General features: G+C 39.3%; 1 protein-coding gene across 2 annotated transcripts in view; it reads right to left on the bottom strand.

Moving 5' to 3' along the window:
• The window catches only part of tub (TUB bipartite transcription factor), a 56,414-nt gene that overhangs the window by 6,488 nt on the left and 33,685 nt on the right, over positions 1-16,241 (bottom strand). For both annotated transcript variants that reach the window (XM_074667311.1, XM_074667312.1), the window contains exons 2-8: positions 14,410-14,461; positions 11,315-11,477; positions 10,566-10,703; positions 7,799-7,951; positions 5,640-5,761; positions 2,592-2,783; positions 2,223-2,335 (exon numbers count right to left, since the gene is read on the bottom strand). In XM_074667311.1, the coding sequence (XP_074523412.1) occupies positions 2,223-2,335; positions 2,592-2,783; positions 5,640-5,761; positions 7,799-7,951; positions 10,566-10,703; positions 11,315-11,477; positions 14,410-14,461 (933 nt within the window). The remainder of the gene's footprint in view (positions 1-2,222; positions 2,336-2,591; positions 2,784-5,639; positions 5,762-7,798; positions 7,952-10,565; positions 10,704-11,314; positions 11,478-14,409; positions 14,462-16,241) is intronic.

Here is a 16,241-nt window from a genome sequence, read left to right as displayed (position 1 = left end):
TGACCTCTTACCCTTGGTGAAGATGGGAACAGCTTGTTGCTGATCGCTTACAGTAAAAATAAGAACTGAAGTATTTCTTTTGGACTCCTTCGGACCTGAAGATATGCTTATGTATGTATTTGTAAATGCAATTGTAGTTCTGATACTGTCAGTTATATCCTTGTCTCCCCCAACCGTGAATAAGAAAAGATAATAAATAGACGTAAATCCCCATTAATTACAGTTGGTAACATTTTAGATAAAGTAGGGTAGAATGCAGGCTTTGCAGTTTCCTGTCTGCAGGGTGTTTCAAAGCTACAGCTTTACACAACAGACACCAAGCTCTGATAGGCCCTTCCCCCTCGAGGACCCTTGAGAAGCACTAGATGAAAGGTCACTGCTCATTTAAATTTAGATCTCCATCAGTCAGGTGTGATTGTGATTGCAAAGGTTTGAGCAGTGCATAGACCAGTGGTGGGGCCAGCTCTGAAGATTAAAGACTACACAGAGCTATATTTGATTAAACTCCCTGGGAGTTTCCATGAAGCCACAAACACGCCTTGAAGCTGTCTCTGAGGATTACGTTACGACTCACTTCCTACCAATCTTCCTGCAAACTTGCAGGAATTTCAAAGCTTATTTTTATTTACAAGAAAGGAATCAAGAATTTCAGAGTGAGACGAGAATAAGAGATGAGGACTTCTTCCTTCCATCTGGCTCCTCTCAAGTGTTAACATCAACACAAGGATTCTGCTTATGCAACCCAACAGATATAACAGATTTGTTAATGATTCACTGTTTTGCTTTCCTATCATGGACTATAAAATAAGTAGATGTAGACTCTGTGACATCACCCATCTGTTTTTGAAGCAGAGTTTTGAAGCTTTTCATCCTCAGGTGTCGTAGTAAAAATACTGAACTCAGCCTGACATTGGGAGAGGTAGTGTGAGACAAAGAGGCAGAGTCGACACGGGCTTTGAGCCTCCTCACTAAAAGCTAAAGTTGATTGAAGGGGAACAAAATAAAAATTAGATAGTGGTTTGATTTAAATAAATTATCCCCCAACATTGAAAAAACTAACTTCATGATATTTGGTAGCAGATGTAAATCATAAACACGGTAGTAAATTCAGAAGGTATTTAAATCAGTAGAGTGAATGAAATAAAGTTCTTCAGTGTAACTACAGATAGAAACTTCAATTGGAAATCATAAATAGATGGAATACAAGCAAAGATAGCGAAAACAATCACAATGTTACATAACGTGAAGACCTATCTAGATGACAGAGCCTTTCATCTTCTGTATAACTCTTTGATCATGCCTTACTTGAAACACTGTGTTGAAGTGTGGGGTAGCGCTTGTAAAACTTTGATCCAGCCAATAGCCATTTTACAAAAAAAGAGCAATAAGATTCATTAACCGAAGTCCATACAGAGCTCACTCACATCCATTATTCTTTAGGCTACAGTTGCTGAAGCTCAATGATACAATAGAGTTCAAAATGCTGCAAGTTTTGTGCAAAGCTCACCACGAATAATTACCAGCTAACATTTAGTGCAGATTTGTTAAAAGGAGAAGTAATTGCAACTTAAAATGGTTTGCAATATTTGAAAAACCTTAATTCAGAACCATGCTCAAGGAAAGCAGTATCACAGTCAAAGGCGTCTTTTTATGGAACACCCTGGACAAAGACTGTAAAGAAATCAAAACATTCAGTATCCTCCAGAAACAACATACATATAAATACACTTCTAACCTTGCACCTGTAATGGAAAAAATAAACAAAATACAATAAACAAAAACATAAGGGCAAAATAATAATACTATTCACATTTATAACAAGAAAGTGTTTTTTTTTTTTGTTGATGTATTTTTGCACTTAAGTTGGGGTTTGCTTTGCTTATTGTCATTCTGTAAAAATTCTTGGCAAAGCTTGAGGCATGCTGGCCTTATTTTTGGTTGTCTGATCAGGTGTTTATACCTGATACAATAAAACTTTTTCTTCTTTCTGCCCTTTTTCATTCATTTTGAGACTTATTATCTTTTTTGTATTGTACTTATATTTTTTATGTTATCATGAATGAAATAAAGTCAGTCAGTCAAGCTGTGACTCTGATTATGCAGAACTCATAATGTTAATATCTCCTAAACTACAGAGATATGAAAAAAATCTACCCTTGTGGAGCCTCATTTAACACTTAAAATCAGCTGCAAAAAGGTTTTCATGTAGCAAAGTGTCTCACCGCAGTTTACCGATGAAGCTTTCTCCCCCTCGAGACAAATCAGTTGGATCAATGGAGATGAGGTAATTTGACGTCTTACTCTTTTTCCTCTTCCTACCAGCTAACAGGAACACCTTTAGCGAGACAAAGCAGAAACAACACAGTCAATATGAGCGATTCACAAGTCCAGAAAAAGAAAATCTTTTTGTTGAGAATCACGCTGCCTGAAACTATACACTTTATCTCTTTGAACTTCTTGAAGATTTCAGAGGACGTAAGGCTTTGTAATTCATTCCACTGAGCTACTACTGAAAAAAACAGACATTTTTGAATAACACTTTGTTTGTGTTTGTAAATACATTTCAGTGTTTACATGAGTAATAAAATGACCTTCTTGCCGTCTTCTCTCTCCAGGTGTAGGTAGTAGGTAGGGTACATGCCTCTGTCCATGCCCTTCTTGTCTCTGGTGATTCTGCATTTCACTCTGACACCCTGAGGTGCAGGTCGCAGAGAAAACTCTTCAAGGTCGTCCACGTCAATGGAAGGATCATTGACTGGTGGAGTCGTCGCTGATGCCACCTCCTGTGGGTGGAAAAACAGAGCGAGACCCCGAGTGAGGCGGAGGACTGGGGAGTGACGCATCAGAGTTGACTTTCATTAGAGCAGAGTAATGAGACTGAAGATCAAACGTTCCACTGGGACTGAGAATGAGAACGCTATGTCTAAAATAAGGACGGAGACAGAAGATTGAGTTGACAAAAGGGAGAGATTAGAGTGGAATGAGAAGCTAAGAGGAATGATAGTTATCATAACAATGAAGGACTCCCTGTTGGATGGACGACATTGGCTGCAAAAAGGATGTGTTTTTAAAGGGGTGACATGGTTATCTGCCCTGAGGCATCATCACACCTTCAATGATAAAAAACTAAAAGAGGTCCTGTCAAATTACAAAGGATGGATCACCCCTGCTGATAGCATCATGGAATGCACATCACTTGTCCCCACATTTGGTTCTTCCAACTTCTGATTCACAGAGCACATTTCACTAAAGATATTTTAATGAAAACATACCTTTAAAGGTTAAGCTTTCACCTTAACCTTTTCTCCACGCTAGTTTTTGCCTTGTACAAGACTAAAACCTCTTTATTTTCAAACTGGATTTTATAGGTCCCTGTAAGGTAGAAATGTTTTCATGATTAGCGGAAACACAACGTTCAATTCCTGATGAAATATTGCTGTGAGGTTACAATGAGCTCTCTGAAGACTGTAATCATTTTACTTGTGCTGATGTTCATGAATTTGCCTTGTTCTTTGCAGTGAGGGACGTCTGCATTGACAGAAGACTAAATTGGTCTAATAGTAGTTGAGCAAACAGCACTAAAGCAAACAGCACTAAAGCACAACCACACTTCCCTTTTGAACTGCTTAAACTTTTCTGGGTGTGATGAAAAAATAGATTTGTTGTTGGGTAATTTGCATCGGTCAAAACAACAGCAAAGGTTGTGTAAGCCTGATTCAGTGAATGGGCACAACACCTGACTGTGTTTTTCTGACTTTTCACCATCAATCTGTGAAATTTCTATCCATCTATCAGTCCTTAATCACCACGGTACCTCTTAACATTTTCTGTTATGTGTTTATACGTGTGCCATTGTCTGTTTTTAGATAGTCTCTGGTAGCATGCAGTTTTTGTTTCTTTAACACCTCCTGCCTTTCTTGTCTGTTTTTATCTCTTTTCTTGCTTCCTCCACAGCCCACTAGAGTCTTTGATCAGCGCCTCATCCAAAGCACAGTATCCTATTCAAAAATGACAGGCTGCTGCTACCAGAACCAAGGACTCAACATGACTGTGTACCATCCATCCATCCATCCATCCATCCATCCATCCATCCATCCATCCATCCATCCATCCATCCATCCATCCATCCATCCATCATCTTAACAGCTTATCCTCTTCTGCTTGCAGGGGGTTGGGACCTATCACAGCTATCGTCTATTTTTCGTAATCTTTGTATTTGGAGTGGATCATTACTTTGTATGGCTCATTGTGGGTCATGGACACCAAACTTTTTGTGGCTTCAGTGATATTTTTACTTCTTTTTCTCCTGTGTTTGTCTGGAGATCCTACATGTAACCATGGCTGCATTGTTTACATGTAAAATTAGCTGTTAGCAGCCTGTAACATGTCAATGCTAACTGGTGCAAGGCCTGATGTCTTCCAACAATGTGAGGAGAAGGAGGTGAGGATGACGTGCTGGTTCTCAGGTGTGAGCTAAGAAGTGACGACATGGACCTGTCCTTCCATCCATCGTTATTGGGAACGTAAGATCTATCTCCAAAAAGATGGATGAGCTAGCTGTGCTAACCCAGCAACAGAGGGAATACCAGAGGGAAGAGTAGCATCATGCTATTCACAGACATGGCTAACGGACATCAGACACCATCGCCATGTTGGAAGAGCTTCACCAGCTGTGAGCAGACAGGATCCAGGAGACAGAGACTGAACAGACTACTGAAGAAGCTCAGTCCTGGACCCTGTGGAGGTGGAGGCTGGCTGAACTGGAGAATGATGGACAAGCTGTCATCATCTATTTTCTTATGGTCCTTTTTTGCACTTTCTATACACTTTCTTACTTTTGTTTTCTTGATTGATGCTGCTACTTCAACTTCGTTGTACTTGTTACAATGACAATAAAGTTCTATTCTATTCTATTCTATTCTATTTAGGGCTGCACGATTATCGCAATCGCAATCGCAATGTCAGCACACGCAATTATGTAATCGCAAAAGAGGATATCGCAATCGCAATCGCAATGTCAGCACATGCAATTCAGATTTTTCTCCATGATAACCAAGCAAGCCTGTAGACTCATCATGACACAACTTTTTTTATTAAATCGCAAGCACAATCGCAATCGCAATATTGTCCACCAAATCGCACCTTTTCCCCAAATCGTGCAGCTCTAATTCTATTCTATTCTATTCTATCACTGGGTGGAAGGTGGGGTACACCCTTGGCAGATGGCCATGTCGCCAACACATAGAGACTGACAACCATTTATGTACACACTCACACCTTTGGGCAACTGAGAGTGACTAATAAATCATGAAAACTGATCACTAGTGTGTAGAATAGCCAATCTTTACAGAATAAAAATTTCATGCAGTTTGATCTGTACAGTCACATACAGAGTAAATTTAACGAGAGATGACATCTGTGCTCAGAGATGTAGTATAAGTCTCAAATTACTTTAAAATGGTTTGTAGAAAAAAAGTATAGCCAGAAGGCAGCATAACTTTTTGAATCACATATATCTGAGGGATAAGCCGAGTTTTGTTTTGAACACATAAACTCTGCTTATTAGTGGCTGGTTAAATGTGAACTGAGAAGTACAGAGACACGCCATGCAGAGGGTGTAAATGTGACTTCATTTTCACCTTGCACGACTTCTTGCTTGTGGCAGAGCCCGGCCTCGTGTTGCTGTTGAGCTGTGAGGAACTGGAGCTGATTTCATCGTCATCATCCTCCTCTTCATCAAAATTCATACTGCTGGATATACCTGCACAGAAAGGAAGAGAGAAGAGAAGAAGAATAACAGCAGCTGTTAACTCACAATAAGAAATAAACAATAAACAGCTTCCAGCAGAGACACATTTCCTTCTTATCTGTAATATATAATTGATGCTAGCGGCTGCTTGAAACTTATGCCAACAATCATCACTGGTTTAGATTGAAAAGAGTAACTAGATCACACCTCAACTGAGTGATAGATTTTACCAGAGATCGACCAGGGTTATTAATATATTTTCAGCTGTTTTCATGTGTGGCTTAAAAATGGGTTTCAGCATTTTTTTTCGCTGCATGTGCTATTTTTTATGCATGCACAAGTTTAATATCAAAAACAGAGACCTCTCTTCTTTATCCATTTCTTGTAATTTTTTCATCTCTTTTTTGCAGTCTTTGTATTTGGAGTGGATCATTACTTTATATGACTCATTTGTTAGTCATGGACACCAAACTTTTTGTGGCTTCAGTGATATTTTTACTACTTTTTCTCCTGTGTTTGTCTGGAGATCCTACATGTAACCATGGCTGAATTGTTTACATGTAAAACTATCTGTTAGCAGCCTGTAACATTTCAATGCTAACTGGTGTAATGCCTGATGTCTTCCCACAAGGTGAGAAGAAGGAGGTTTGGATGATGTGCGGGTTCTCACGGCATGGACCTGTCCTTCTATCCATCCAACATAATATCTATCTCCAATAAGATGGACGAGCTAGCCATGCTAACCCAGCAACACAGGGAATACCAGAGGGCAGAGTAGCACCATGCTATTCACAGACATGGCTAACAGAGCAATACTGGGCACCAATGCCACACTGGAAGGACTTCACCTGCTGTGAGCAGACAGGATCCAGGAGACAGAGACAGAACAGACTGCTGAAGAAGCTCAGTCCTGGACCCTGTGGGGGTAGAGGCTGGCTGAACTGGAGAATGATGGACAAGCTGTCATCATCTATTCTATTCTATTCTATTCTATTCTATTCTATTCTATTCTATTCAACAGCTAATGGCATTTATTTGCAGTTAAACAACAATTTGACTGAGCACAGGTTTTCAAGCTGGTCTGCTTGAGGCAGTGTGTCTCACCTCTTTGGAAACCTGGAAAGGGGAAAACTATATTTATTTTAAATTGCCAAAAGCCAGAGTGCTGGTTTGGCTAAGTTTTCAGAGCAGATGCTCCATGTGCAGGGGCTGTAATCCTTGTCTCGCTGGTCATGGGATTGATTCCCAAATCTAGTATGATTTGGTGCACATCACTTTTCCTCTCCATACCTATACTTCTTGTCCCTCTCAGGCTGTTTCAACAAAAAAATGCTGCCACTTATAATAATAAAGGGTTGCTTTAAGGTATTACATTTTCAGAGGTAAGACTAAAAACATTGACCTTTGAATCAAGAAAAGAAAATAACAGTTCCTTTCATTCATCGTGTTTCAGTCTCAAATTTAAGAACATCTTCTTTTCTTTCAATCCCCACTCACAAAATCTACTTTTCTGGTTTTGCCAACACAAGCTTCAGTGATAGTTGTAGCTGTGCTTGAAATAAGTATTGTCTACCAACAGTAGTGTTATATATATAGCCACTGCTGTTATGTATGCATCCAAATTTGAGTGTGTGTAGATATAATTTCCACTTTAACAAGTTTAACAAGTATAACAAGTGTCTGTGGAACGTTACAACTTTACACCAGTGTGTATGCAAATCTTAGTTAAACTTCTCACCAAAATTAATAGTTAAATGTTATTCTGAGGAATTATAAATAAGTGTACTTGCTTGAACTTAGTGACTCAAATAAAAATCAAACTGCCAGAAAAATGTCAGTTTCACTAATCATTGCCTTAATTATAAGATTCACACACCAAGGCTTAAAATGGAACTTCTATTTGCAGTTCCAACATGACTCAGTGTGTTTCAGCACTCTGCCAATACACCACAGCTCTGGACGAGAATACTGTGGGTGTAAAACTGGACTTGTGGTTGTACTCTTTCAGTTACACAGAAAAGTAGAAGCTTTGCTGAACACCAACAGTACCTTTCTTGAGCATGGTGACACGCAGATCCTGTTTGCTCTGTGACTGAGTGCAGCTCATGACGGGCTCTGCCTCGCCCTTCTCTGGGGTGCAGTGACCCACTGTCAGGATCTGGATCTGACCGTCATCCTGCAGGGAAGCCAGGCCATCGATTGCTGCAGAGCCACAAGAACAAACTCCATTACAACACAGCTTTACGGCAATGTACTCTAAATGACATATAAATGAGGTATGTAGTCACCACTTGACTGAGAGAACATGATTCCATTTTCACGACTCTACATGCATGTGTGGGTGTATTATGCTCTGTTCTTGTGTTTAAGACATCATGTCAATACCATTTAATTAGCCTCTACTGAGGAGAGAACACAACGTCTGTGCTGCTGGGCACAATCAAGCACAGTTTGCTGCTATTTCAAAGCAAAATACAAGCTTTATATTTTTTGCAGACTCACGCTGTAGGTTCAAAAAATAGATTGCGTCAGAAAGAACCAAACACAGTATGTATGAAAACTGTCCAGTTATGGTTTGAATGAAGTGTATCTCAGTTTATAAAAGTCAGCATTTAATACAGAAGTTTCTTTTTGACCTACAAAGCAAACAGGACAATCGGCCTCAACAGTGATCATTTCTAAATTCATATCAGCGATGTGCAAAATGGTGATTAATGCGCACTCGCAAAAGTGATGAGGTCAGGTGAGTCATGCTCTTCATACCAAATCATGTGAGGAAAGGAGTTCGAACATTTTATCTCATCCTGTTAACACTGCGCCAAAAATACAACTCTGTGTCTCGAGCTGCTCAGTCAGGTGTTAATAACAGATACTAAATACAGGTGTGAGAGCATCATAAGGAGCTGGCAGACCCCAAACATCCAAGGCCATGACCACACGTAGCCAGGCATTTTCAAAAATGAGTATCCTCCCCTTATTCGTTTTCAAAAATACTTTCGTCCACACGCAGCGGGTAAATCTGCAGGTGAATGCGCCTCGAAGCATGCCAAACCCATGATGGGCAGTATTTTTCAGAGGTAAAACCCGTGCCAGCCAATCAGAATGAGCACCAATCACTCAGTGGTGACGTTTAAGAACCAAAAACTGTGTTTACCGGGGTCTACATGAAACCATGAAACCAGAGTTTTCCAAAATCTTTACTTTGGCTGAAGTTTTATAGAAAACATAGTTTTTAGTTTCGTGTGGATGACAGGCGTAAATGTATAAAAATATATCAGGTTTCCCAAATACCCGGCTTTGTGTGGACATGGCCTTAAGTAAAGAAAACCAAGGTCCTGCCATGGCCTACAATCCAGGCCACAGCAGCCGAGCAGTAGCAAAATAAAGTGTTGATGTTAAAAGCTATGATGGTTGCATCTTCGATGTTTTAAAGTTGAGAAAACTTCAAAGCTCTAAGAGAAGGGGGAGTGTCTTAATTTGACAAATATGACTGCCAATGGAAATGTTCAGTCTAATGTTGAATAATTACAAACAAGAAGGCTAATGATTAAGCTTGGAAGTGAATACAAATCAGTTTAATGTTAATTCATATTACAAGGAGGATGATAATAATCTGCCATCCTGTCATAGAAATATAATCATTTGCATAAAAGTGACATCATATTACTGTATCATATAAATCATTTTTTAATGATCTCTTTATCAATATTTTGTGCTAACTTGCTTATGTCTTTAAGCGGGATATGCAGCAGAATAATGTATGGTGGGCAGGTGAATGATGAATTAGAATCCCACAAGGTGTAAGAGACCTTATCCTTTGCTTTATATAATTGTAGCCTAAAGCCTCTTCCACAGTGTGTGCCAGATGAATGAGATGTGTATAATTCTATTTGAAATAGTACTCAAAAATAAATCAGATCTTACACTTATTTGGAAGTTTGAAGGACTCTTTGGTAAATTTGACTAAAAATATGAATCTACTGACAGCTGATGGTTTCAGCGAATGCACCGTGGCGTTGAAAAGCAGCTCTCCTGAAAGTGTGTGCTGCTACATCAGAGAACCAGGGAGAGACAGAGAGGGAGTCAGACAGGTCCATCAGCGGGGAACTGAGCGCTACTGACCTGATTTATTTTTCACCCCAGTGGAATGCCTTTCCCTTTTTGTTTTGTGTTTTTTTCCAGGTCAGTCGTTCCAAATATGAGTTTGAACTGTATTGTGTTTGATCAGGTGACAAACATTTGCGATAGCTAAATGATGTACTGTGAAGAATATGTTTCCTTTCACATCCTTATTGTTCTTTAAAGATGACTTTGTTACTGTCACATTTCCTGAAGAGATTTTGACTCTGTATGATGATCAGTGAGTGATAAGACCTTGTGCCTGTTAAAAGGAGAAAAGCAAAAAAGGGACAATCAAAGCAGCAAAGATGGAACACACCACTTCAACAGTCGGTTTTCCTCCTTCAACTAATGAGGAATTTGCGTCTCCACTTGTGGTGCGTCTGCAGCCTGACAGCACTCAGGCTGTCATACATCATTACAGACAGCCAAGCTCTGACAAGTACCACCACAGTGGTGGCTAAGAGGGCAGCGTTTGTTGCCAGATGTGGCTTGAAAAATCAGCAGGGAAACCATTATCTCTAGGTTGCAGAGAGGGCTGCTGGATCCTGCCTTTTCTCTTTCATACTGTGCACTGCTGACTCAAAAAACTGTTTTCTAAGTGTTTTAACATGAACAAGAAGTAAACAAGTGTAGTGCAATTAAAAACAATAGCCTTATTTTGTTGACCCCTTTGTTTTCATACTGGAAGGCTGACCTTTGTGCTTCCCCCTCCTCTCCTTTTTGTCGCTGCCAGTCTGTGGAGTGGAGCTGGCTGACGCTTTGCCCTTCTTGGCCGAGCGAGGTGGCTGCGTGTCTGCTGCGACCTTCACCTCCTCCTGTTCAGCCTCTTGCACTGCATGAAGGTACAGGAAGGACAGACATGCAGGGTCAGGAGTGCAGATGGGATGGAAAGGAGAGACGAAGGTTATAAATTGTCTTCTTCCCATCAGAATATAAGCCCAGTGCAAAGAAACAGTTTGTCAATCTATTTTCTCCTCTCTCTCTCTGCAGGAAATGGCGACAGTTCATGGCTTTGAGCCCAGAAACTGGCCGTCAGGACTGGGGATTAGATGGCTGCTTTGGTGTCTGTGTAGATAAAGGGACTCCATCAATCCCGACACCAATCCTGCTCTCAAGCGTACAGATTTATAGCACAGTGTAAGCTCCTGCTATAGATCCACCAGTATGTTGTTTTGCTTCTTACTGAGTGCTTACACAAAGGAGAGAATCTGAGAAACAGTTCTTATCTAATTTTTTAGGTATTTTTTTATGAATTTGAAGTTTTAAATTTAGAAATTGTGCCACAGATAAAAGACATTTGATGAAAAAAAAATAAAAACCTGCATAAGAAGAGTTTCTCTTTTGGCTTCAGGACAAATGGTTCTTGTAAGCATAACAGACTGTTTCATTAGCAAACTGAATTCATTTGAGACTTTGAACCAGAGGAGTGCCAGACTGACTCACCGTGGTAAATCGTGCTGCTGTTACTGCTGAGGTAGGACTCCACCAGCGGTGCTTGTTCCTCACTCTGTTTGGTGCGGCGAGTGCGCGACCTCCCGTCCATGTTGGACTGCACCATTAGAGGCTCCTGCCTCTTTTTTTTCTGCTTCTGTTCAAGGAGTGCTCGCTATTGTGGAAATTGAATGTATGTAAGCAGAGGTGTCAAAAATATTCACATTCATTACTCAAGTAGAAGTATAGACACTGGGGTTTCAAAAGACTTCTGTAGAAGTTGAAGTATCAACTCGAGCTTTTTGTTGGAGTAAAAGTGTAAAAGTACTGGTTTCAAAACCACTTAAAGTATTAAAGTAAAAGTAACCTCCTGAGTCTCTGCCATGGACATAGTGATGGGAATTTTATCAATACCAATGCTGTTAACGATACTGCTAATCCATCCAATTCTTTAACGATCCCCTTATCGATTCCAGCAAATTGTGCATGTGGGCAAATGGTCTGATTTTCAGGGGCAACAATGCCAAACATACATCCCAGGATAGACAACTGCTTCTGCAAGTTGCTGGTGTTTCCACTCACTTAAGGTTGTGCAGTAGGTGTAATTAGAATTAAGCCACAATTCTGACGCTTCTGAACCCTGTCAATTGGAATGGAATTGATAAGGGAATTGATTAGCAAAAAGATTAATGATATTGATTCTTTGATGGAACTGTTAACGATTCTCAACTGGAATTGGTTTCGATTCCCATCCCAACATGGACGTCTACAAACTATGCTACACACCTCTGTTGTGTTTTCGCTGAAGACGTGGTGTGATTTGTGTCATGTGGAGGTGCAATGGATTGCGTATCTCATCTATCCACATTCTAATTCACTCTTTCCAGATTGTGCAATTTCATCAATTTGAGGATAGGTTTTTACTGTATTAGGTGTTTGTCTTTTTGAACAATGACAAGCTGGAATGAAACAGGAGAAGCAAGGCTATTTCTAAAATGTAAGGAGTAGAAAGTACAGATATTTGCCTCAAAATGTGAGGCAAAGAAGTAAAAAGCCAGCTAAAACATAATTACTCGGGTAAAGTATAGATACCCAAAGTTTTTACTTAAGGTAACAAAGTATTTTTACTTAGTTATTTGACACCTCTGTATGTAAGTGGATGCACAAAAACATAGAAGGGAAGAGAGATGACAACTGTGGAACAATTTAAACAAATGAAAGAAGATGATGCATAATTATTTAGAATAAAACACCAACAAAATAGCACCAAGTACACTGATGTAAGCCCTAGTTACAACCAATTCAGGTGCTGATTAATTCAAAATGGACTCAAAGAGAGATGACTTGGTAATTTCGCTGTCAGGAAAATACAGCTTTATCAAAATATCAAGAAAGGTGTCACAGCTTGAATTCTCCTCCCAGTCTAAAAAACATTACTCTTTACACATGAAAGAAAATACAAAAAGATTCATTCAGATTTATTAGCAAGCTGTGTTCTGAGTGTGTAGGTAGAGGTCTGGGGTGCAGTGACAAGGGCACATCCTCAGGTAAATCTGTTCAGCCCGGAGAAGAAGCTGAAGATGTATAAGGAAGAGCTGCTGGAACCACTTTGACCTGCTGCTGGATATAGATATTCATCTGGACTAACTGTCAGCTGTGTGCAAGTCTTCAAACTGGAGCTCATCAAATATTGAAAGTTTCTATTAGTGGGGGATTCAGGCTGCAGAAAATCGCAGCTCCACAGTGTTTCACTTTCACATTCACAAATCTGTAAGGACAACTATGGCAACAACAGCTGGTGCATTAATGCAGCGCATGGATTTGTAGGTTACAGCGTGGGAGATGCACTCTACATGAACTTTAGTGCTTAAGGTCTGAAAATGCACCAGCTCCTCTCACCATGACTAATAAGTTACTAATAAGCTTTTCAGGGAGATCAAAAGTATGTGAACGCAGCTGATGGGAAGCAAAATAATATATGTTGAGTTGAGAGTGATATCTTTCATTCTTTCATTGAAGTCACGAAGAAAAGCAGCTCAACCTGCATGCTGATCAGACCACCTGAGGACTCCTTCTGCCTGAAGCAGCTTTAACTACAGGGCAGAGTGGCGCTCTTCCTACAACATTCAGGTCAGACTTAAAAATGGATGACAGGAACTGCAGTTTTCACAGAGCAGAGGAGGAAATGAAAACACATGAGATACAGCACGGTCTTGTTGGTCTTGTCTGGCTGCAGCACTGCTGACAACAAATAACAACAACAGCAGGAGTATCAGCAGCGTGCAGAGCAGCCAACTTTAGCTGACAGATCCTCAGCTCTGTCTACTAAAAACTGTCACTGTCAGAACTGTGCAAAAATTCATTAATTAAGTAATCATGTTCATACTCAGGAGAGCAAAGATAAGTTTAACATTTGATCTAAATACAAGCGACACTAAGATGAGATAAAAGGATGAGTCTGATGGTTTTAACTTGACCGTGACTGCTGATTTTATCTTTATGACGCTGAGGTTCAGACACAGCACACTTTATTTAACCTTTATTTAAGTTACACTAAGTTTATTTGGTTTGGCTGCTTTCTTGGGGTTGACCTCATGACTTGCTACAGGAGAAGCCTCTTTAGCCTCTGTAAAACATCATCTGACTAACATCACATGAAGTTTACTTCAGCAAAGAGTGACTGTGATCAGAGAGCAACGACTGAGTCAACATAGATGGATTTATCTTATTCACTACGATGAGTGCAAAACAGATAATGAATTTTCATCCAAGTAATAATATCATTCAAAAATTTTGTAAGCCTTTCCACCAAATGTCCAATTTGAAGTATAAGTATCCTTGTTGGATGCTGACTGACTTGTTTTCTTTTATAATCTGCTTTTAAAAAGTCTTGTTAAGTTCAAATTCCTTTTGAAACATTTAGTTTTTATCATCTTTCAGCACCTCATTAACACTCTTTCATCGAAGCTCAGACAGACAGCTAGTTTTATATTGTGTCTCTGTAATGAAGCTGATGTTTCTGTAACTAGGAAACAACCCCGTTATGATGTAATTCTCCTCTGCGTTTCTCTATTATCAGATCTGCAGACAGAACAGGGGGAACATACCTGTCTGTCCAGTTTCTGCTGTCGCAGGTTGGTGCCCTCATCATCTAAAGTGCTGGAAAGACAAGAGCAAAGATGAGTGAGATATAGTTGAAACAGCAACCCTGTCTACAAGAAGTAAGGAGGCATTAGAAGGAGAGATAGTCCTGTACCTTTTTTGTTCAGTTTTGTTTTTATACTCAAGATAAATAAATAGAGAAATCAAACCAAAAATCTAAAAAAAATCAAAGAAAATGTGTAAAGTTACTGTTGAATGTTCTGCTGAGGGAGCAGCATCCAAAGGAACACAGCTTCACTTTAGAAACACATTAGAAGATGTTTACTTTAATAGCACTCTTAACTCCTCAAAATGACTTCTGATTATTACCGTGCTGCCTTTATAATTACAGAGTGACAATGAAATCACTGCCAAGCTATGTTTTTTTTTTTTTTTTACACTGAGCTGAACAAAACACCACAATTACCCACTGTGATAGAGCCATTAGGAGATGGTTGGGAAAATGATGGGCAAAAAGAGTGCAGGGCTCATGTCCACACATCCAGTCTTTCATCAGGTTGAGGCTACAGAAGCACGAGTTCAGGTGTGCAAATGGAAACATAAAATCAAGTCAGTGTTATCTGTCTCTGTATTAAACAGATCATTTTACAAGTTGAAAGTGTGGGTGAGTTGAAGAGTTGTCAACAAATCAAAATGATGTTGGTAAATGTTAAAGATACTGAATATATTCAGCATCAACATTTAAATGATTCTTCATGTGGTTTCATTGATATGTCACAAATACAATGATTGACCTGAGCAGGCACTCTGCTATACCCCAAAAGTGCTTTTGCAAATTAATTGAACTGAAACCCTAATCTCTGACGAGAGCAATGATCTATAAAAAGTCCTCTTCCATAACAAGAGCTGGAGGCTCTTACAGAGCTGTGATTAGCTTTTCTAAGAGAGGGAAACAGGGACACAATCAGAGACCTTACTTAAACATGATTGTGTCAATGCTATCACTGGAAGGGGGGGTATGGAGCTTACCTACTCTGTTGGTAAAGAAGGGACTGGTTCATCACTAAGTTAACAGTAGCCAAGACTAGCTTAGCATTAATCAACTATTTATCAAAACAGTTGGTGGCTTGGTTGATGGAGATCAAGTTTTGTCATTTCAACAAGTGAGAGAAAAATAGGGTATTGGTAGTGGAGATATTCTCAGGTATATGCAGGTTAAACATTTTATTCTTGGTAGATTAAAGGAATGTGATGGGACATTGGCTGTCTCTCCTATGGAATCCCTGATCCTTAAAACTACTAAACTTAAATCATTCTCTGAATCAACTATTCATCTACTTTTTGGAGCATTCTCATCCGATTCTGGTAAATATTTGCTGTAGAACCTAATAAACAATTTATATGGCTCTGTGTTGTTAACATCAACAAAATACTAGGAGGAAAAAATACAATAAAATTTTTAAATGATCTAAAAGATGACGTGAACTTTATTTTCAATTCATTTTGATGTTGAACCAATGAACTCCTGAAGGTTACAAACTCCAATTCCTTTATTCCATATCAATGTTTTTTTGTTTTTTTTTACTTTTATCATATGTTTATAAATATCTTAAGTAGGGCCTTCAAAGGACCTGTGATCCAAGCTAACTTACATATGAAATTAATACCATTAGCTTTTTATGACCCATCGAAAAAAACAAGATCATCAAAAACAGCTGCAGCCAAGATTAAGGATTTAAATTAAGCTTCTAAAAAACAGCGGTTATAATGGTACAGCACAAAATAAGCGACACCATTTTCTCCACAGGTGGTGCCAAAATCAAAGAAAACTGACAGT

This window comes from Halichoeres trimaculatus, unplaced genomic scaffold, assembly GCF_033239565.1.
Source record: "Halichoeres trimaculatus isolate MK-OKI-2021-1 unplaced genomic scaffold, fHalTri1.1 fHalTri1_scaffold_3, whole genome shotgun sequence".
NCBI lineage: Eukaryota > Metazoa > Chordata > Actinopteri > Labriformes > Labridae > Halichoeres > Halichoeres trimaculatus.
This window is presented reverse-complemented; position numbering and strand designations above follow the sequence as displayed.